A 21974-nucleotide genomic window follows, 5' to 3' on the forward strand; every position below is an offset into this window, starting at 1 on the left:
GATTGGATTTGGGGTGGTTCCACCCTGTATACCACCATGCATTAGCGCAGGGCAGCAGATGGGTACTTCTGAGGGGAAACTCTCCAACAGTGCACTGGGCGCGCACACCTGAAGTGGAAGGGACATGTGCAACACATCTCAAGGAACAAGTTTGTAACTTTTTTTTTTTAAGGTGGATGATGTAATATCTTTTATTGAACCGACTTATGTAGATGAGAGAGAAAGAAGTTAGCCCAATAAAAGATATTACCTAACCGACATGGCTATAATTATACTGCATACATGGTCTTTTTTAAAGAAGACCATCTTTAAAGCTGGTCAGCATTTTCTTCGCTGCAATCTGGATTTGTCTCTTGAAGCCAGTCTTTCCAAAGCTGACTTTCCCCACTCCTCTTTATGCTTTGGGAACATGGTAATGCCAACTCTTTGTAACCATTCTGGCTACCTGGTTCTCAATATTCTGAAGACTGCATTTCATTTTATCCCACCTCCACATCTTGAAAATTGGGATTGTCTTGTCCTGCATACTAGTCGGATGCTGTTTTAAAGTGTCTTAGTTACATCCATTTAATGACTTCTTGACTTAAAGGTGACTTGCAAAGGGGGAGAAGAAGTTGAGTGCACACTATTTTTTGCTTTTGACATACAAAAGGGGCCTGAAATTTTCTCCCCCTTCTTTCCTCCCTCAGTTTTTGTCTGCTTGTTCTTTTCTAGAAACATCAGGAATATCAAGTCTTACCTTTTCTGTTCTTATTGGTAGACGCCCTGCAGTGACGTAAATAAAGTTTGAAAGAGCTCCCAAATCCATAATCAAAGGGGGTACTGAATGTATAAAAAGTACTTGAGTTAAATATATTAACAGTTTTCAATCAGCTGAATACTTCCATGTCAATAAATAAGATTTCGTTTATTTTGTGTTTCTGATGTCAAACCCTACTAGGTCTGCAATTGTCCATAGTCCTTAAGGAAAAGCACTCTTTTAGGGTAAACAAGACCTGAATTTCTAATATTTAAAAATTTAGTAGGTTGTCACTCTGCATCAAGAGAAGGCGGGGGGGAAGGGGCACAAACCTGTTTTTTTCTTTTGCAAGTCACCTTTACAAACAAATACAGTTGTTTTTTAGAGGGCTCGTCTGAAAAGTTAAGAAAACGATTTGAAGAATAGCTGTCTTTTAATTTTGTATTACACCGCAACTAAGGATTGCTTAAGTGTGAATTATTTTATCTTTTATTCGGTGTGAATGTTGTTTTTCACAAATCAGGTTTTGCCTATAGATTTTTTTTTAATTTCTCTTCTTCTTCCTCCCCCGACCCCTCCCCCCCCCCCCAAAAAAGAATACTTCGAGATTCCATAACTTACTCTGTTACAGTATGATGGGCTTTTTCCCCCCAGGGCACCTGTTCACAACAAGTCTGATTTGTCTACGGCGAAATCATAACATATAAATGAAAATTCTTATCGAATTATCTCTGTTTAAATATATGAAAATCACAGTATTTAGCCAGACCATAGACATTCTATTAAGACGTATTGGCTAAAGGATTAACTACTATTTTTGTTTTGTTGCAGGGATCTCTCCAAAGTTAATATCCTGGTACCTGGTGCTGGGCTAGGTAGATTGGCCTGGGAAATAGCTATGCTCGGTTATGCTTGCCAAGGAAATGAATGGAGCCTCTTTATGCTCTTTTCTTCTAATTTTGTACTCAACAGGTACTTAGCTTATATTTTACTTGCTGGTTGCAACCTATATATACTAGGGAGGCAAAAATCAGTGACCAATCCTTTAACAAAGTAATAACCAATCAAAATAAATTTCTAAATCCCTAATCTAGATAACCAGATCTTTTAGATCTCTTGCATTCATGTAAATGTCTGGGAGAGGGTAGGAGGGAGGAATGGGAGATTATTCCAAAATTTGACTTGGAAATTTACTATCACCATACCTGTATGTCATAAAGATTGTAGAAGCAAGAATTGCCTTGTGATTTAAGCACTGAACTGGAACTCAGGAGATCTTGGCTCAGCCACAAATTTGAGCTTGAGTAAGTTATATAATTTCTGTGCTTCTGTTTTAAATCTGTAAAATGGACATACTTCCCATCTCATAAAAATGTTGAGTATAAATTGATTCATATGTTCAAGGAGTTCTGATACTATGGTGATAATCATCAAAGAAAACTTATAAATAAAAATAAAATAGGTTGCATTTATTGCTAAAAGTTCAGGCAAATTTCCACAAGTATTTATTTAATTTTACGTATACATTTTTTGTTGTTTGACAGAAAAATATTAATAGATGCCTCATTGCTATAAAAATATCAAAACACGTATTAGGCAAGCTTTCTCATCCAGCGGCTGTGTACACCTTCTAATTACTCATAGGCTCACAGCTGTAGAATCCACTATAAGTGTTAAGTTTAAGTGAGGCTATGATATAAGCATTACACCACACACTTAATTAGAAGCGTGATATGTTGATGTCCCATGTTCATTTTCCATTAATGACAGCTATTAGTCATGTTGCTGAATGCGCTACTGGAAGGCGCTCAGATTGTATGTTAATGAGTGCAGCATAAGAACCTATATAGAATAGAATTATTTCCATAACTAATCTTCAGTTGACAAATCAAAACAATACTGAATCAGGAGTGCTCCAATCTTTCTTTATCTGTTAAGCTGCTTTCTGTTTTGTACCTCACCAGCTATCTCCAACAATACATTATCTGAAAAATGATATGAGCAGGAATCTGGTGCCACTTTTAGTCAGTTTCTGGCTAATGCTCTAAATTTCATTTAGAAAGATCTCACTGCAGAAGCTCTAAATTCAGAGTCTGTTCCAGCAGGACTATAAAAGCTTCACATATGAAGTGAGTTGCTAACCATTTTTTTTATTCGATACTTTCTCTTTTGGTACTTGCATTTTTATTTACTGACTTTTAAAAAACAAACAAGCCCTCGTGCTTAATTTAGTAAAAAGGACTCTTATGTATTATATCTAGATGTAAAGTGTAGATAGCATTCCTCTCTTTTCCTTTGTCCATATCTTGTTTATCACATTTTGAAAAAAAAATTGTTTCAAAAACATGCTGCTAATGTAGCTAGTTTTTGATGGATACGAAAATCCTATCTAATTGTTTGCCTTTAGCATCTATTCAAACAACTTCCATACTTCTAAATTGATATGGACTATTAATGTGTAATTAAAATAGCATCCCTCTCTAAACATGTTTGCCATCAAACACTTGGTTCAGATTTGTATTTAAGTGAGTGAAGTTAATATTTGATTCAAAAGCATTGTATGCAAATTTAAGAACCATGGGAATTTGATGGGGAAGCAGAGAGAGAAGTGTGGTTGGCTGTTATCAAAGTCCGAGAAAGGAAATAGCCAATCCTACTACTGATAAGCTGTTTAGAGGAAGAACAGAAAGTGGATTTGGGGAGGGGAGATATCAAGATACAATAGTTGTTCTTACCTTGAGTTGGAATGCCAGCAAGTATATGGGAGGATATCACATTTATTATCTGGTTCAAGGTTCAAAAGGAACCAGATAGCCAGTAGACTGGCTCATCTGTCTGAAGTGACAAACACCTGTGAAAACACTTAATACTTTGATTCTTACAATTTTTTTTTTTAAAAAAAGTTTATTACTATAGCATCCAGGAACCCTAGTTATGGACCAGGACATCACTGTGATAGCATTGTACAAACATATATCAGAAAAATGGCCCTTGCCCCAAAGAGTTTATAGTCTAAAGTTGTGTGTACACTGCAATTAAAAACCTGTGACTGGCCCGGGCCAGTTGACTTGTGCTCAGGCTAAGAGGTTGTTTAATTGCGGCATAGACATTTGGGCTCAGGCGGCAGCCCGAGCCACAACGTCTACACTGCAATTAAACAGTCCCTTGGCCTGAGTGAGCTGGCACGGTCCAGCCATTGGTGTCTAATTACAGTGTCGACATACTTAAATATAAACAAGAGCCAACAGATGTATATGTACAGACAAACGGGGGAGAGGAGAGAAAGGAAATAATGACTTTGTTGTTCATCCTGATAGGCAGTGATATCTGGTGGTTGGGAGACTGCTTATGTTTAGTGTTCCCACTTTTATCATTCATAAATGAGTAATCTCTCTTAGATGTGTAGGTTAACACACCTGATTTCCTGTGTTCTGTTGAGACCCCTAAATGCAAAGTCCCCTTCTGTATAAAAGTCATAAAAAGGTCTGGAAAGGACTTCAAGAGGTTATCTCGTCCATCCCCAGTTAGTTATGTGGTATAATTAATATATTCTGTAAGCCACTGGTTCTTCGAGTAACGTCCCTATGGGTGCTCCATTCTAAGTGTGCTTGAGACTCCTGCACCTTTGATTGGAGATTTCTCATCGTAGTATCTGTTTGGCCTGCACATGCATGTTACTTAGTCTCGTGCTCTGTGCTGTTATATAGCACTGCGTGGATGAACCGCCTTCAGTTCCTTCTCGGCCTGAGATGGAGCCTTAGCAGTTATCTGAGTTTTTACCTCCACTGTGTCCCATGAGGTTTTTTTAGTAGTTAGTAGTAATTTTGGCTGTAGTAGTTTAAATATAAATATATAGCTATTTTTTTAGTACCCTGTAGATAGTTTCTCCTCTCCTGGGAGTTTGATTTTTCTCGGAGGGTATGCTGGGATCTCCTGGTCTCAAATGTTGCCTGTCATGCCAGGAAGCAATCCCAATGAGTGATGGTTAGTCCTAGTGCATCTGTACTCAGAGAATCTTATATTTCCCAGAAGTGCTATGTGGCATTAAAAATCTAGAGCTAGAAAAACAGGGAGATCAAACTTCGATTCCTCATGATGAAGAGTTCACTGCACCTGGCCTCTACCCCTGGCCAGGGGACTCCCTCTGTACACCAGTCTGTGAATAAGTCTTCTGCCGTCACTGTTTCTGAACTGCTCTCCTTGAGGGCATCTAAGAGGAAGACCCAAGATTCCTCCATAATATTCACAAAGACCGTCCCTCAAGTTTCTTCATGTAGCAAATCTGCCTCTAAGAAGTTGTGGTCTCCGATGACTCCTGTATTTCAGCACCCACTGCTCTCTGACCTGGTACCCACAAGGCTGCTGATTCTTCAGGCCAGTCAAACCTGAAGACTGTAGAGCAGAGGTCCCCAAACTGTGGGGCGTGCCCGCCGGAGGGGCATGAAGGAACTTGGGGGGGGCGTGGCTAGCGCCCGGGCCAGCCCCCACAGGGGGTGGGGAGGGAGTGCCACCTAGCTCTGCTCTTGGCCTCGTGCCTGGGGCCCTGGCTGCCAGCACCAGCCTCCTTACCGCTGTCCACACATCCCACCACCCACCCACCCCCGAGCTGCAGCTCCACTTTCAGCCAGGATGCAGATGGGGTAAAAGGGGGTGTGACCCTGAAAAGTTTGGGGACCACTGCTGCAGAGTCTTAAGCTCCAGGAGGTCATCGATACTACCAGTGGAGCAAGGCTTCAAGAAGAGCTCTATCTCTTCTCACCCAGTACTGGAGAAGCACACTCGGCTCTGTATTGTCCTCGAAGCAGTTGAGATTCATGGTACTGTCAACTCCTTCAGCCACTATTATTTCAGCGCAGGCCATGGACAAGGTACCGACAACACTTGGTATCACAGGAGTTTTGCTTTCCCCGTGACTTTGCTGTGCCCAGCTCATCATTACATGGCTCCGATATACTCCCATTACCGAGGGCTTCCAGATGTCTAGACATTCACCCAGTACTGATGGTTTCATCTTTCTTCCGGTGCTCCACAACTACAGAGTGATTTGGAAGAGGATGATTTTGATGAAGATCTTGCCTTAATCTCCCAAATATCTCTGCAAAGCTCTCCCTCCGTTCCTATTGAGGCTCTTTTCCAGAGATGTCTGAGGAGATTGGTGTTGCTTGTCAGAAATGGCTTGACCACTGTCTCGCTGGTATGAACACTTATGGATGCCTCCACCCATGCCACATGCACCACCCCTTTGGCCATACTGGGACCTTTGGACAGCCTATCATCAGTAATTTTCTAGCCCTTGAGAACCACTACTCACAAAAAGAAAAGGAGTACTTGTGGCATCCGATGAAGTGAGCTGTAGCTCACGAAAGCTTACGCTCAAATAAATTTGTTAGTCTCTAAGGTGCCACAAGTACTCCTTTTCTTTTTGCGGATACAGACTAACACAGCTGCTACTCTGAAAACTACTCACTGACCTGGTACCCACAAAGAGAGTCATCACTCTCCCTCCCTAGGAGACCAGAACTGCAGGAAGAAACCTTTTGAGGAACAGGAATCTAGGGCTGATGAAAAGGTCTCTCCACCAGCCGACCTCTCTTCTTCATCCCTGGATTAGGCAGCTATGCCAATGCTTCCATCCTTGGTGGATGACTTCAAGCAATTTCAAGAACTTGCCGATAGAATTGTGGATTCTTTGCAGATCCTTCCTGAGAAGGTTAAAGATCCACACCGTAAGCTGCTTCATATCCTTCAAACAGCTTCATCTGTCTGTGTTACCTTTGCTGTTAGAGGCCCTACTGGACCCTGCAAAGGTTATATGGCACACCCTTGCCACCTACATGCAAGGGAGCAGATAAGAAATGCAGGAACTCCTCCCGGTTAACGTTGCTGATCAATTAGGAATCATGCTCGTTTAAAGTTGTGTGATGCTCCCTTATTATGTCGTGTGGCAGCCACCTGCTTTGTTCACTGCTTGCAAGAAGAGCAGCCTGTTGCAGCTAGCTGGTGGGTGGTTGGAACCAGAGTGGACCGGCAGCCTCCCTTTCAGCTCCCCCCTTCCTTAAGTTCCCTGTGCAGCGGCGGCTGCTCAGCAGGCTATCAATTGCCTGCAGTTCAGCTGTCCCTTCCCCCACTGACGTGCTGCTCCTGCCCTCTACCTTGGAGCTGCTCCCCGAGACTCCTGCTTACTGTGTGGGGGGGAGGGGAAGAAGAGGGGGGCTAATGTCAGGGTATCCTCCTCCCTCCGCTCCTGCACCCCGCTTACCCCATCTTCCATAGAGCAGAGGGGACACACAGAGAGAGGGAAGGCAGCAGCTGCAGCTGCCCCCTGCAACTTGCTGATCTAATTAACAAGGCAGTGTACTTCTGACCCCACTCTTCCTACTTAAAGGGGAAATGCGCATCTCTGTCTCTCAGACACGCACAGGGGTGTGTGTCTGCCTGCCTGCCTGCCCTCCCACCTTTCCTTCTGCCTTGTAGAGTGTGAGAGTTAACCATTGAGGGCTCAGCCAATTGCTATTTCATTTAGCAGTAAGGCATTCCCTGGGAAATAACCCACCCTCTTGACTCCTCCACCTCAACCAAGCTTCACAATCATCACCACTGTGTACCAGTATTAAATTGTTTGTTTAAAGCTTATTGTGTATGTGTGTTTGTATGTGTATATATATAAAAAATAAAATACAGTCTTTTGTCTGGTGAAAAAAATTTCCCTGGAATCTAACCCCCTCATTTACATTAAGTCTTATGGGGAAATTGGATTCGCTTAACATGGTTTCGCTTAAAGTCGCATTTTTCAGGAACATACTACCATGTTAAGTGAGGAGTTCCTGTATTCAGTCTAAGGACGCAAAATTTTTATTTTCTCATCCCTTTCCTAACTCCTTTGTGGTTGATGCAATTAATGAATGTGGGAGGCAGCACCATACTAAATCTATGACCTACCACAAGGAGCATAAGCACCTTGACCTGTTGGGTAGAAAATCATATTCGTCAGTACTTTGCAATTCAGAATTGCCAGCTACCAGCTGTTAATGGTAAAGTACAGTCATACCAGTTATGTCAAGCTGAACTCATTAAGCATCTACCAGCAGAACATAGAGAGCAATTTCCAGCCAATTATTACAGAAGGCTAGCTGCTCAGGCCTCGGCCCTTGATGCTGCTGATACTACCGCCTGTTCGATTTCTACAGCAGTAGTTATGAGGCGGGCCTGCTGGCTCCAGCTCTCAGGATTTCCAAAGCAGGTTGAAAATACGGTCGAAGACCTCCATTTTGATACATTATTCGTTAACAGCGTGGACGAATCTCTGCATACATTGAAGGACTCCAGGGCTACTTTGCATTCTCTCAGGATCCATACAGCTGCCCAAAAGAGAAAGCTTAGTAATTTCCCATTGGTGAAGAGATTTCATCCTACCCAATTGTTGAGCTCTCCCAGAGACTATATGAACCTCAATGAAAGAGACAGAGATTCCAGGGAAGAACACCACCTACTTCTCAACCTTTTATCACTCCTGGCAGGCTTGGGAGTCAATCACTATGGACAAATGGATTTTGGAGATCAACTGCATAGGGTACTCCATCCATTTTACTTCTCTTCCACTTGCCAATGCCCCTTTCCTGTCCATCTTCAGGGACCCCTCTCACAAGAACCTGCTACAAAACTAAATGTGCTCTCTCCTTTTCTTGGGGGCTGAAGAATTGTTCCTGTGCAGTACAGAGGGAAAGAGTTTTATTCTCAGTATTTTCCTGGTTTCAAAAAAGAATGGGGGTTAGAGACCCATCCCAGCTATAAGGCTACTAACACCTTTGTGAAGGCCCCAAAATTCAAAATGGTGACACTTGCAGCAGTAATTCTATTGCTGAACCAAGGGGATTGGTTCTTGGCCCTCGACCTTCACAACACTCATTGCCATATTGCGATCCAAAAATCTCACAAAAGAGTCCTATGTTTTACTGTTGGTCAGGACCATTTATAGTTCACAGTGCATCTTTTCAGCCTATTTTCTGCCCCAGGGGCCTTTTCAAAAATTGTCAGTAGTAGGGGCATACCTCCACAGAAAAGGAAATCTTGTGTTCCCTTATCTAGACAACTTCTGAAATGTTGCTCCCTGGATGTAGCTTCACGGGCATGTTGTGAAGCCACAGACCTCTTCCTCAGGTTAGGCCTACTATTGAACATTCAAAACGTCCACCTTGACCCCTGTGCAAAAGTTGGAATTCATAGGAGCTTGTCTCAATTCAGTAGTGGCAAGGCAGGCCTCCCAATGCACAGATGTGTGGCCCTATCCAACATAGGCAGTGCAATCCAGATCAGCCCTCAAAACCTGGTCACAAACTGTCTTCAGCTGTTGGGGTATATAGCTGCTGGCTCTTTCATTATAGACCATGCAAGACTGAATGCATTGCCTTCAGCAGTGGCTCAGTATACAGTCTAACTACACTACTTTCCCTACTCCCCTTCATAAGGGAATTTCTCAATTGGTGGAAATACCCTCACAGTGTTTGTGCAGGGAGTCCCTTTCATCTGCCCTCCCCCAATGGTTGTCATCATGACACATGCAGCCCTCTTGATGTGTGGAGCACATCTGGACACACGCATGGCCCGGAGCAGGTAGTTGCCTCCAGAAACCACTATGCACATCAACCTCCTGGAACTAAGGGCTGTCGGATATACCTGCTTTTAGTTCCTACCACTAATCTGGAGCAAACAGATAAAGGTCATGATGGACAACATGCAATGCGTGTTCTATATCAACCTGCAAGGATGGGCAAGATCCCCCTCCTCCTGCACTGAGGCTGTTTGTCATCACAGCAGCTTCCCTTCCAGAAGTTCAGAATATGACTGCAAACACCTTCAGCAGGCACTTTTCTCAAGAACATGAATTGGGGAGGGGAGCTTCATCATACCTCTCCATGTATTGCAGCAATGGGGCACCCGTGGAATAGAACTGTCTGCCATGGCAATAAACAGGAAACGAACCTAGCTCTTCTTCAGAGGTGGGTGGTGTCACTGATCCTTGAGGGATGCCTTTCACTTTCAGTGTTCATCAGGTCTACTGTACGCATCCGTCTCCTCACCCCTGACTCCTCTAATATCCAAAGTTCTAGGAAACATAAATTTTGCAGGACAATTTATATCCTCAGTTATTCCTACACATTTCAACTGTCCTCAGAGTTATGTCTCTGCAATCCCACTTCCATTATTGGGACTGAGTGAGTATAACTGAGGGCAAAAATTTTCTGCAGTATTTTATTGGTGATGCATTGGATAGAATGAAAACAGCTTCACCTTCTGATTCCAGGATGAGTCTGCAGGGATATCCGAAAAGCATCTTTTAATAAACTGAGCAAGTGTGATCTGGAGACGTTGATACAATAAACATGGGAATCCACTATGTCATTTTAGTCACTTTTCATAGTTGAAATAATTTGTAAGGGTTCCATGTTACTTTGCTATGTGTTGGTCCACATTGCGGTGTACAGAAAGAGAAATGGCATGAGGCTGTTAAGATTAATTGCAGTACTGTAGATGTATATGCTCAAATGATATTAGTAAAACTGCCTATTGGCAAATTATTGTACTTTGCAGATCTATTGAAATAATCTAAATACATATTTTTGTTTAAAGAATGACAGTTTCAGAAAAATGTTTTTACTTTGCTGTATTGTAAAGTCTCTTTTATTCTGACTCAAGAAAGGCAACTCTCAGCAAGAATCTAGAATGAAAATAGGTATTCTTGGGAAAATATAAAAATAAGAAAGGACTTAAGTCATCACTCTTCTCTTTATTTATAAAATAAACAAGTATCCTCTTCCATGACAAACAAAATGGGAATTCTAATGGTTTAGCACAACTGAACATCTGTAATGGCAATTTTCACTCATCTTACAGAAAGAACTACACTATTGGTTTTCTTTTAAGCTAGATATAAAACATGGTTGAAATACAGGAAGCAAAAAGAAGACACACACCCCCCCCCCGCCCTTCAATAAAACTTAGTGTGTTTTATTTGTCTTGAAGAAGTTGGAATAATAACCTAAGTAAAAGCCTACAGAAATACTTTATAACATCCAGATTAGCAACTAAATTCATCATACATATTGTTGAAAATCAAATCATTTTATACTTACCAATTTTATTGCAAAACACTTACTTTTCTAAGTAATACATGAGCAGTTAGTTGAAACTGAATCGTTCTGACTTTCATATTTTGCAGATGCTCAGAAATTAACTCTCATAAACTTTATCCCTGGATTCATCAGTTTAGCAATAACAGGAGATCTGCTGATCAGATACGACCAGTTTATTTCCCTGATGTTGACCCCCACAGTCTTCCTTCTGGTGCAAACTTTTCTATGACAGCAGGGGATTTTCAAGAAATTTACTCAGAGTGCAGTAAGTAGAGAAATTAGAGGTCAGAATTCATGAACATACTAGATATATACCAAGTATGGAAGAACAGAATTCTATTTAAAATTAAAACCAAATTATGGCTTGGATCATTAAAGTAGGCACTAAAGTTGTATATTGCGACTAGATTCTTCTCAACCAAAATGAGTTGAATTGAAAGAAGCAAAAGTTATGTGTGCTCTCGCATATTTAAGTGTCTAAATTGTATCCTTGTTGTAGGGTTATATATGCTCTGCTCTTTTAATGAGAACAGTGACATCTTGGACAACTTCCAACACTGATCTTTCATGCCTATTTTCTTTCCTTGAATTAGACGAATGATTGATGTTAAAGAAATGCACAATATAAACAGCATATGCTTTACATGGATATAAATAAAGTGAAGTCTAATTATTTATTGTTGGTTTAAAAATAGACAACATAGCAAATTATTACTAAAACAGTTTATTTACAAATAAAACAAATAGATATTCATTAAATATCAATGACCAGTATTTCAAGGATCACAATGTTCCTGTCAACACAAACATCTTTATTGTCACTTGTGAAATCTGTCTGGACAAATAATTTTTGTTGCAACTGATGAGGTAATTTTTCTCCCCTATTTCATGTACAGAAGATAACTGTACTTAAATATTTTCCACTTCAGTTCCTAGTGCTAGTAAGACTGGAAGTGATGATGGATTTCTTTTTTATCTGGAGGTTACTTGTCTATACAAAGTACTAAATAACCAGCTGGTGCTCTTCCTTCCTTGGCCCTGAGGGTACGTGAACACCAGTGGTTCTCAAACTTATTTGATCGTGTCCCCCTTCTTTGTATTGTAGTAGTTTTAAATCTCTGTTGCCGCCACACAAGTACATATACCCATATATGCGACAGTGGTGCTTCACTTGAATCAGTTTCAGCTTCTTTGTTTTTTGCTTGTCTCCCACACCCCCGGTGGCACGAATGAGCCAGTGATCCATTGTAATAAGAGCAAAACCAAAACTGTAGTTGTGGTCCCTGCTTACAGTTAAATGTACACACCGCATTATAGCAGACAGATTAATGTACAGATGGCAACAACTTTGTGTAATACTGTGCAAGCTTAATGGAAATCTATCAAAATGCGCAGCCCCATGTAGAGTCAAATGCACAGTGTCATCTGAAGACCTGATATGCGCAGAGGAATCCGTTTTGCTCTAGTTATTCATTGCTGTGGGTAAAATGTCCACATTAAATGTTTCTTTTTTTGTTTGTTTTTTTCATGAAGCTTCTCTCACCCCCCTTCGCCTAAATGTATTCTGCCACTCAGTTTGAGAACCTCTGATCTAAAGTGCAATTAAAAACCCAGTGCTGGCAGGGCTCAGGGGAAGGGTCTGTTTAAATGTGTTATGGAAGTTCAGGCTTGTGCTGGAGCCCAGACTCCAGTAGCTGCAAGGAAGGAGGGTCCCAGCGTTCTGTCTGCAGCCTGACCCCAAATGTCTACCCCACAATTAAGCAGCCTGAGCCCGTGTCAGCTGTTATGAGCCAGCCCAGGGTTTTTAATTGCAGTGTAGGCATACCGTTTTTGTCCAGCTTTTACAGTAATACAGTATTACTGGTTTCCTTTCAATAAAATGTCAGGAAATATTTAACTTCTAGCCATTCTCTTTACTGTTAGAGAAAGCTGATCTTAGGTGTGACTAAATACCTATATATTCTGATACTAAATGCTAAATACAAGCCAACTCTGAAATCTTGCGCAGAGGATTGATGTTAAAACTGATCATGTGCACTCGATAATATATTTTCTTTGTACAGATATGTGGGACTGCATAGCAACCTGCTTCTTCATAGACACAGCGCATAATGTCATTGATTACATTGATACAATATGGAAAATTCTCAAACCAGGAGGAATATGGATAAATTTAGGTAAATTGTTCATCATCTTGCTCTCACTTCTATTGTCTGGCATGACCAATGGCCCCTGGTGAGTGGGAGGAGCACTTAGAGGGGAAGTTTTGCTCAGCATTCATAGCCATGGAATCTTCAGCATTTTTAACTACCTCATTCTCTCAAGCCTCTGAACATGTGTCAACAGTGATTTTCAGTTTCTTATGATTCAGCCAAATCTGAGTGAATTTTCATAAGGAAACAAAATACATCTCCCTGGCCTGAGGACTGCACCCTTCAAAGTGTCAGATCCATACTCCAAAGCACTGAGGTGCTCAGTTTCTTAAATTCTTTAACCATTTCTTTTTAACATTGGCAAAACAGTGTATTTTCCCCCCAGTCTTGTTCTCTCAGATGGCTGAACCATTTGTTGCTGAAATTTTAGTTTGGTAAAGCAACTGAAAATGGGCTAATAATGGAAAATGGTAGACAACCTAATTACAAGCACCACTGTCAGCTAGCTCTACATATTATCAGTTTATTTTACAGCTCAGTGTGTCAAACTTTTTTTTTGTTGACTTAATACTTAGCTGAAATGCTATAGAGTTGACTTTAGATAAAAGTGTACTTCTGACAATAAAATTGGTATTAGTGTTACTGAATCCCTTTATCTTTGTATTCTAGGTCCTCTCCTTTACCACTTTGAGAACTTGGCAAATGAACTTTCTATAGAATTGAGTTATGAGGATATAAAAAATGTTATATTACAGTATGGATTCCATCTAGAGGTACGGATAGATTGTGAGTAATACTTATTGGAGTAGATGGGTCAACCAAAACTATACATATTAGGGCTTTACCTTTAAATGTTTCATATAGATTTTTAACTTTTAAGATGCTTACATGTTTATGTTGCCAATTGTAGTTATATTTAAGTTGTCTGGTTTTTAATTCATTAAAGGGCAAATAACACTGAGTGTAAACACATAAGTGATGCCTGTTCAGAGGAGAAATACACATTTTGGAGGGAATTGCTTCAGGTGCAATTTCAGAAAATATTCTGAAAACTTCAATTTTTATTTTCAGGTGGAGAAAGAATCTGTATTATCAACATACACTGTGAATGAACTATCCATGATGAAATACTACTATGAATGTGTGTTGTTTGTGGTTAGGAAACCAGAGTTGAAGTGTTTCAAATAGATTCTTCAGAAAAAGTGCTGGAGATAATGCTAAAATTTACAACACACAATGGACTAGGTAATGACTGGATACAACCTCAAATCAGTGGTGCCTTGTTTCTTCTTAACAGGAATTTGAGAGTGTCTATTTTCTTAATACCTGTATTGCTATCCAGATATATACTGTGCCATGCATATTTGTACTGTACTAGTGAAAATGGAAGAAAATGTACAGATACACTGCCGTCATTCATCAGAATCCATAAAAACATCCCATTTTCATAAGTCTAAAACTCCTGGTTTTATGTCTGCCATGAGGTTGTCTTGATAAGGCTGGTTTAATCATTACTAAACAATACTGAAATCCAAAATAATTTCCCTTTTATCTGCAGCTGTCTGTAACATACACAATCTACAGCTCTCAGGACCTGTTGGAAAGGATGTACAATTCTGTGTTTGATATCAGTACTGGGAATATTATTTCCACTTTTGATCTGAGGCTTAAAACAAAAATGTTTGTATTCTGCCTCAGTTTTTAAACAAAATTCTAATTGTTTTCATTTTTCCTTGTGGCTTTATGAATGTTTAGAGGTATGATACAAGCTGAGCCACAGTTTAGAGAAGGATTTCTTAACATCAATTTAAAAATAGAAAATTTACAAAATCTGAAATTATTGAACAGTGCTAAAATGTTTCTTGAAAGCTGCATTCATTGTGACTTAGCGCTCCCGGGACCATTTTCTGTAGGACTGAAAATAGAAACAAAAGATATAATTTAAGAGCTTCTAAAATATTTTAATTTTCTGGCCATGCTAAGCTTAGCAATCTATTCTAATAGTTTGTTGGCTTTGGTAATTTGAATATTGGTATATGAAATCATAGTACGGAGTGAAGCAAAGCATCATGTCACAAAGGAGCGGGAGTAAATTAACCTTGAAATGGAAATAAGACTTGGTCTGGTAATGCAGGAGCTGCACTCTCACTTTGCCCATTTGAAGTTTATCAGTGTAACTTATCTGTTGCTTAAATAAAGTGTTTGAAGCATTTATTTTAAGGATTACTAGACAATAGAAAAATCCTGCAACTTTCTTTTCTTTTTAGAAAGCAGTTTACACAGTTGGGACAACTGTGCCCAGAGTGTACAGCTGTGCTGTAATAATGGGGAGTCATTAAATTTAAAATTAAGCAAATCCTATGTGAAGCGCCTTTGCCTTGCGCAGGAGCTTCCCCTGACCTGTGTCTTTGCAGAGCTCATCCCTTACCCCCTCCTCACACCTGCTGGTGGAAGCAGCTCTGTCCCTTCCCATGATGGAAAGGCAGCTACTGCCTCAAGGTTGCTGCTGCCCATTGACATAAACCAGCCACCTCCTGTTGCCCAGCTCCAGCACAGACAGGAAGGAGTTAAGGGTGCATTGTGCACTAGCCCAGGGAACCTGCAGAGGTGTTGGGATCTGGCACAGAGGAGGAGGAGAAGACACCAAACCCTAGCCTACCGAGAGTAAGGGTGAGGGATCCTGGCTCCTTCCCTTCCCTGCAGATGGCACCGTCTGCCCTTTTGCACAGACAGCAGCAGCAGACAGCCTCATGTATGTGCCCTTGGCTGAGCGTAGGGGCTCAGCCCGCTCCAGACAGTGTAAGCTACCTGCTGAAGATGGGGGACAGATGGAGGGGCACTGCCCAAGGACCGAATGTCATTCAAAGCTACCCCCAGACTGGCAGAAATCTGGAGGTCTCAGTTCAGCATGGATAGGCTCTGAAGCTGGCTCACAGGGCATGTCTAGAGCAGCAATCAGCTTGCTGTGCTCCAGCAGTGTCTCAAAGTGCTTTACAAGCTGCATTGCACTGCTAGGAGTGAGGTGGGGATCCCTCATTATACAGAGGGGGAGGACTTGCATTTAACCTCATGCAGCTGTGCAGGCATGTGTGCGCACGCAGGGGTGCACCTGCAGCCCTGAAAACTGGGCCCAGCTGCCTTGTCCCAGCTCTCAAAGTCCATCACAGAGCCAGGAATAGAGTCCAGGGAGCTGGGATCTTGTGACCAAAGGCCAGGCTGGGCTGGGAGTGTATGGCCAAAGGTGGGGCTGGACAGAAGGCAGGGAGCTGGCTTTGAGCTGGGAGGTGCTGTGCATTGCACTGAAGAAGGCTCAACAAGTGCCTATTAGACCACATGGCACGCCCTCCCACCCGCACATGTTGCCTCTGCTGCCAGGGTTTGTTACAGAACCATTAAATTTGCCTCTGCAGCGACCCTCGTATTTCTGACCTTCTGGTGTGAACCCTGGTAGAAATCTTGGGGGGACATGTGACCCCTTGTGCCTGCCCACCAGTCCCTCTGACTGTTAGCAACAACTTCTGTATTTGTTTCAGCATACCTGGATTAATTGTTGGATACTTGGTTGGACCTTTAAGGCAATTTACCCTTGGTACTTTAAATCTACCTCTAATATTATGTTTCCTTGTTCTAAGTAAATTACCTACTAAATAAATTAGATGGATATTAATCCACAGATTGTAATTTCATACAATCGTTTTGTATTTTGAAGTTATATAAATATTTTCTATGAGAATAATTATTAAATGGCTTGTGTTTAGAGGAAGGATCAAATTAATTGTGGTGTTCTCCTTACATTAATCTAATGGTTAATTTAGCTATACTATCATCCCCTTTGAAAATCCTTTTAAAAGTAAAAAAAGGTATGGTAGGGAATCAAGCCTTTTCCAGGGATAATAGATTTTAAAATTTATGGTATTTTAAACTTACTCTCACTCATCTAGCTGTGGTCCCTTTTTCTTGGGTCATTTTTCGCTTTCTGTTTTTAAGGCAGATATTTCACGCTTCCAATTTTGCTTTAATTGAAAGTACAATTTTAAAGTTCACATGGGCAAAAAAGCATTTACTATTTTAAATGCTGTCTAGGACTGTATAATACTTGCACATTTTTAAAAACTGTTCTGCTCAGATCCCTAGCCAGAAAAAATATTGGACTTACAGCAGTTTCAGTAAAGGTTTACTTGCAGGTAGTCTGAACTTTCTAAAAGGAACCAGATTTTTGCTTTTTTAATCAAAATAAATTAGTCCAACCTTAAGTAAAGCCTGTTGAAAGTTTAGATGCTGCCATTAAGGGAAATAAAAATAAATAAACCTGTTGCCTTAAGAAGGCAACTGATGGTCTTCTGTGGCTTTTTGTGTGTGTGTGTGTACAATCTACTTTAATTCTTTATAGATAGATACTTTCAAAAAGCCTTTTGCATTTTTAAATTTATTAAAATAAGGTACATTTAGGGTAAATGTTGATCATACAGTCCCTTTACACCTGTATTATTGCCCAGTTGCTCTTGCCCTTTTATTTCAGAATGCATTTTTTCTCTATCTGTCTGCACACTGAAAGAAAAGGAGGACTTGTGGCACCTTAGAGACTAACCAAGACTAGTCTCTAAGGTGCCACAAGTACTCCTTTTCTTTTTGCGAATACAGCCTAACACGGCTGTTACTCTGAAACCTGTCTGCACACTGTGTTACTGATTTTATTTAGATAATCATTACTAGAAATATCAACTTGTTGCATGCTAAGCCCCCAAAAAGTCTCAGTCCTAGACCTGGAACGCAGTTATGCTAAAGCGACAGCAAAGTTTGTAATGGGCTAAAGCTGCAACAAGGTGAATCCACATTTGAACTTCATCCCTAGAGATATGTCCCTAAGCAGGGATGTACTAAATCCCTCTTCATGTGACTTTGGTATGCCCACAGCTGGACCCTTGCGGTGAATTGTAGGTCTCACCCTGCGCCAAGATAAAGACAGGGGCTGAAACGTAGCTCCTCTGCCCCGGGCGGCATTAAATCAGCAGTGCTTAGCTCTAGTTTATACCAAGGGTCCTAAACAGCTGGAGCCTGGTAAATTACAGGTGGTTAGTGAGGTTGTACAGCTTCGTGCCCCTGCTCCAACACTGGGTAGCTACAAAACAGGAGAGAGTTCCGAAGCAAGCAGCCCAACCAAGAAAGGCGCGGGACGGGGTGGCATAGATAAGTGACCAGCCGGGCAAGAGGTTCACGCGGTAACAGCCAGAGCTCGTGGCAGGCTCTAGTGTTCCCCCCTACATTGGTGTGGAGATGGCGGCTTCCAGCCCACCCCACCGCGCAGCGAGAGAGCTGGCGCCATGAGCACGCCCCTTAGAGGGCACTACGAGACGCGGAAGGGGAGGGAAGGACGTTATCCCCCCGCAAGTCGCATGCGCACCTCGCCCTGTCCCGCCCGCTGGGAGAGAAGTGCTTGGGGCCGCGCGCGCCGCGGAGGTACAGCTGCTCGCGCTCAGCCAGCTGATGGCCAAGCGGCACGCGGAGCCGTTAGTGTGTCACGCGCCCTGGAAGCGTTTCCTGCCCGAACCGCCTCCGTTGCTCCGCGTGCCCGGGAGGTGCCTGCGGGACGGCCCCGAGCTGTGGAGCCCCGGCCGCGCGGTATCCGGGGGCCCGGACAAGAAGCGGAAACTGGAGGAGGCCGAGGCGCCTCCGGGGAAGCGGCCTGGGCTCAGAGGCAACAGGCCTGGGAGGGAGCCTGGAGACCCCGCCAGCCCGGGAGGGAGGAGGCGGCAGCAGCGCGGGGGGGACGTAGGGCCCCGGCCGGAACCGGCGATGCGGGCAAGCGGCCCGGATCCTCTGGGGGAAGAGCGGGGACCCGAGGAGGTAAAGGCCGGGGCGGGGGAGGGGTCGTGCTGATTCGGGTGGATCGGCTGTTAAGGCTTCGAGAGGGTCCTAGCCTGCAGACCGGGCTTGGTTTCGGCGGTTCAGGGCCCCTGTGCCAGGCACTGAGGGGAAAGGCGGGGTGGGAGAGACTCGGACACACGGCTCCTCTGTGGGGGGGGTGTCCCGCATGGGTAACAGCCCGGTAAAGTCAGTGCAGAAAGCACAGCGTGCCCCTCTCTTGCCCCTGCCTAGCTGCTCTCTTCACACCAAACTCTCTCTTGTGCCTACAGAAGGCACTTGCCATTCATGGGTATGGCCAAACAAGTGTTGGGCTTATCTGAAACACCTGGTGGTTGTTCACTGTCCAGATACAGCTGTTCCTCCCAGCTACTTCTGTGTAAATCTTGTTTGAAGGTTGAGCATTATCATCTCTGCTTTTTAACAAAACATCTTTTGTAGCTGGACCAAGTGAGTGCTTTCCTACACAGGTGGTTCTTCAGCTGGGCAATATATAAAGGTTATTTGCATCAGTCTCTAACCACAAAACCGTAGGTATTTAAAGTAGTTTCCATGCATGGTATACAGGGTTTACAGTTAGGTTCAATGGCTCTCAGCGGCCCCACTATACAGATTGTTCCACTGCCGCTGCACAAAACTTACTGGTTTAACACAGTGCACACACCTCACTTGAATTTTAACTAGATAAGATATCTTACTCTGTATTTCTAAGATTTCTGTGTAGCTTGTGCCTCCTGTAAATGGAGTCTTCCATAGATTACGCATGCCTCCTTCAGGGGTCTTTCATCTCACTGGAACACTACGAGGACTTGTGTCACCACTCTCCCTCTCTGTAGTGCTCATTCTCCAGGCAGAAGGTAAAACTGAACTTTTTCTGAACACATGACAGTTTAGTTTGACTTCACTTCACCATTGGAATACATACAAGAAGGATTCCATGTTAATGGCTGACATCATTTCTAGATTATTAAATCCACAGAGTTGAGGTTTCTCAGAGACTAACTTTGCACTGAAATTTTTCCCTAGCACAGCTGTTCTGTGCAGTGCTGCCAGAGTGACCCACTTGAAGCAACAGGTCCAGTGGGAAGATGTCACAAATAAGCATCAGTTCAATTATTATTATTATAAAAGTGCAATTCGCAGATCTGTGATTATATTCAATATTATAGGGGGAAAGTACATACTTTTAACCTGTTGCACATCTTTAAACCTGTCATGAGGCAGAAAAATAAATGCATATTTAAAAAATAAAACTAAATGGCAATGATAGGCAAGAGTTCTACAACACTTAACTTTTGTTGAAGGAAATTCCTGAATAAAACAACTGTAAAGCCTCCTCCCCAAGTATAAATTATAGAAGCTGGGGTAGAAAAGATCTATTAGTTCATCTCCCTGCCAACTTAGCTGTTTTAACTGAAAATAGAAGCCTTGACCAAATTAATGGGGAGTTCTTGGAGACTTAGTATTTTTAAAAATCTGGCCAATTATAGACTTAAAACCCCAGTTTTAGGTAACCATTTTTTAAAATCTGGGTCCTTGAAGACATAACTATGTACAACTGACAGCTGTGTTGGGCTTTCTGCTTTCCATGTACAGTATCGTGTTCTCTTCTCCTGCTCCTCTTTCTTTCCCTCATGCTCAGAAATGTACATATGAAATATGTAGAATTATCCCACAAATGAAGTGAGGAAGGATTTTTTAATCCAATGGAAAACCCATACTACGCCATGCTTCATACAAGAACATATCTCTGTTTGGAAGGAGAAAAGACCGACTCCTTCCTCCACTGAGTATTTTGATAGCACAAGTTGGTTTAAGGATTTGTATTGGAAATGTTGAGTTCATTATTTATCTCTGTTTTTACCTTGTCAGAGTAATTGTAATTACTAATTGTAATGATGTAAACCTTTTTTCCTGTATAGAAGGCTGTAAACATACCTTGTTCTGCCTTACTAAGGAGATAGATATGACTTGCTGAAAATAATTCTGCAGAAAGATTTTTAAATGTCTGTTTTTAAAGTATCTTTTGGGCTATATGTTGACAAATAAGTCTTGACAAATTTACTAGTGTCTATAAACTCTGCTTAGGGTGCTTCTTTTTTGATATCCTCTAGTTCCAAATTTATCAGACATACACACTCCTGAAGAGGTGGAGTTTTCTGATAACAGAACTACTTGGTTACTCTACCCCTCTAACCTGTTTATTTGGGGTCCAGCAAACTGCTAACTCTTCCATTGATGTTTCTACTACTCATAGCTCTCCCAAACAGCAGCATAATGAAATTGACATTATTCACAATTTTATTGCTTCCTATAGATGTCATAATAACAGTAGCAAAACGGACCGGAATCTTTTTTTTTTTTTTTTTTTTTAATTTAATGCTGCTGCTTGGCAAAGCTGTGAATAACTGCAGTTGTCCTAGAGCTGACTTTGCAGACTCAAGAAGACAGCATCGTTTGTCACATTTGGGAGTTTATCTTTGTATCGGTAGAGTTAGAAAAAATCAGTCTTTTCAAACGAAAGATTAAATTCTATAGATGGTTTAAGGCCTGTAGGCTTTCCACTTACCCTTGGCAAGTGGATTTTCAAAGCCCTGTTTTGAAAATATTCCAAAGTTATACAAAAGTTCTGACCCTTCCCACACATTCTTTTTGCTAGTGTTTGGCGCTTGCAGCGATCGTTTGTGGTCTGAAGTTATCCTTTCTTTGGCAGTATAGGTTGTGCATGATACAAAGGGACTCTTTGTTTATTTTTTCCTTTCGGTAAATAAGCTGAGGTCCTGTTCCTACAACAGCTTACGCCCATGCTTAAAGTTAAGCAGGAGTGGTCTTTGCATTGGGGCCCTACATTGTAACCACTTGGGAGCAGGGATTGTCTACTATATGGTTGTACAGTTCCTAGCACAATCGTACCTTAGCTTGTTTGAAGCCTCTAGAAGCTTCAGCAATGTAAATCGTTACTTTTTACGTGCATCATTGATACTATGCAATATAAAAATTTAAATTTGAAAGATTTTGATGCATATAATCCCCTATATTATGAATGTAATTTTGTCTTTATTTTAATTAAAATGTAAATAGCCTTTCTAT

General features: G+C 41.8%; 1 protein-coding gene across 4 annotated transcripts in view; it reads left to right on the forward strand.

Annotated features, from left to right (window-relative positions):
- CARNMT1 (carnosine N-methyltransferase 1) overlaps positions 1 to 21974 on the forward strand; it is a 46249-nt gene that overhangs the window by 22590 nt on the left and 1685 nt on the right. For 3 of the 4 annotated variants that reach the window (XM_073345131.1, XM_073345128.1, XM_073345129.1), the window contains exons 4-8: positions 1571 to 1711; positions 10956 to 11134; positions 12933 to 13046; positions 13692 to 13795; positions 14094 to 14267. In XM_073345131.1, the coding sequence (XP_073201232.1) occupies positions 1571 to 1711; positions 10956 to 11134; positions 12933 to 13046; positions 13692 to 13795; positions 14094 to 14210 (655 nt within the window). In that variant the 3' untranslated portion in view covers positions 14211 to 14267. Of the gene's footprint in view, positions 1 to 1570; positions 1712 to 10955; positions 11135 to 12932; positions 13047 to 13691; positions 13809 to 14093; positions 14268 to 21974 lie in introns of those variants that run through there. The other variant, XM_073345130.1, reaches the window with a different exon arrangement.

This window comes from Lepidochelys kempii, chromosome 5, assembly GCF_965140265.1.
Source record: "Lepidochelys kempii isolate rLepKem1 chromosome 5, rLepKem1.hap2, whole genome shotgun sequence".
NCBI classification, from domain to species: domain Eukaryota; kingdom Metazoa; phylum Chordata; order Testudines; family Cheloniidae; genus Lepidochelys; species Lepidochelys kempii.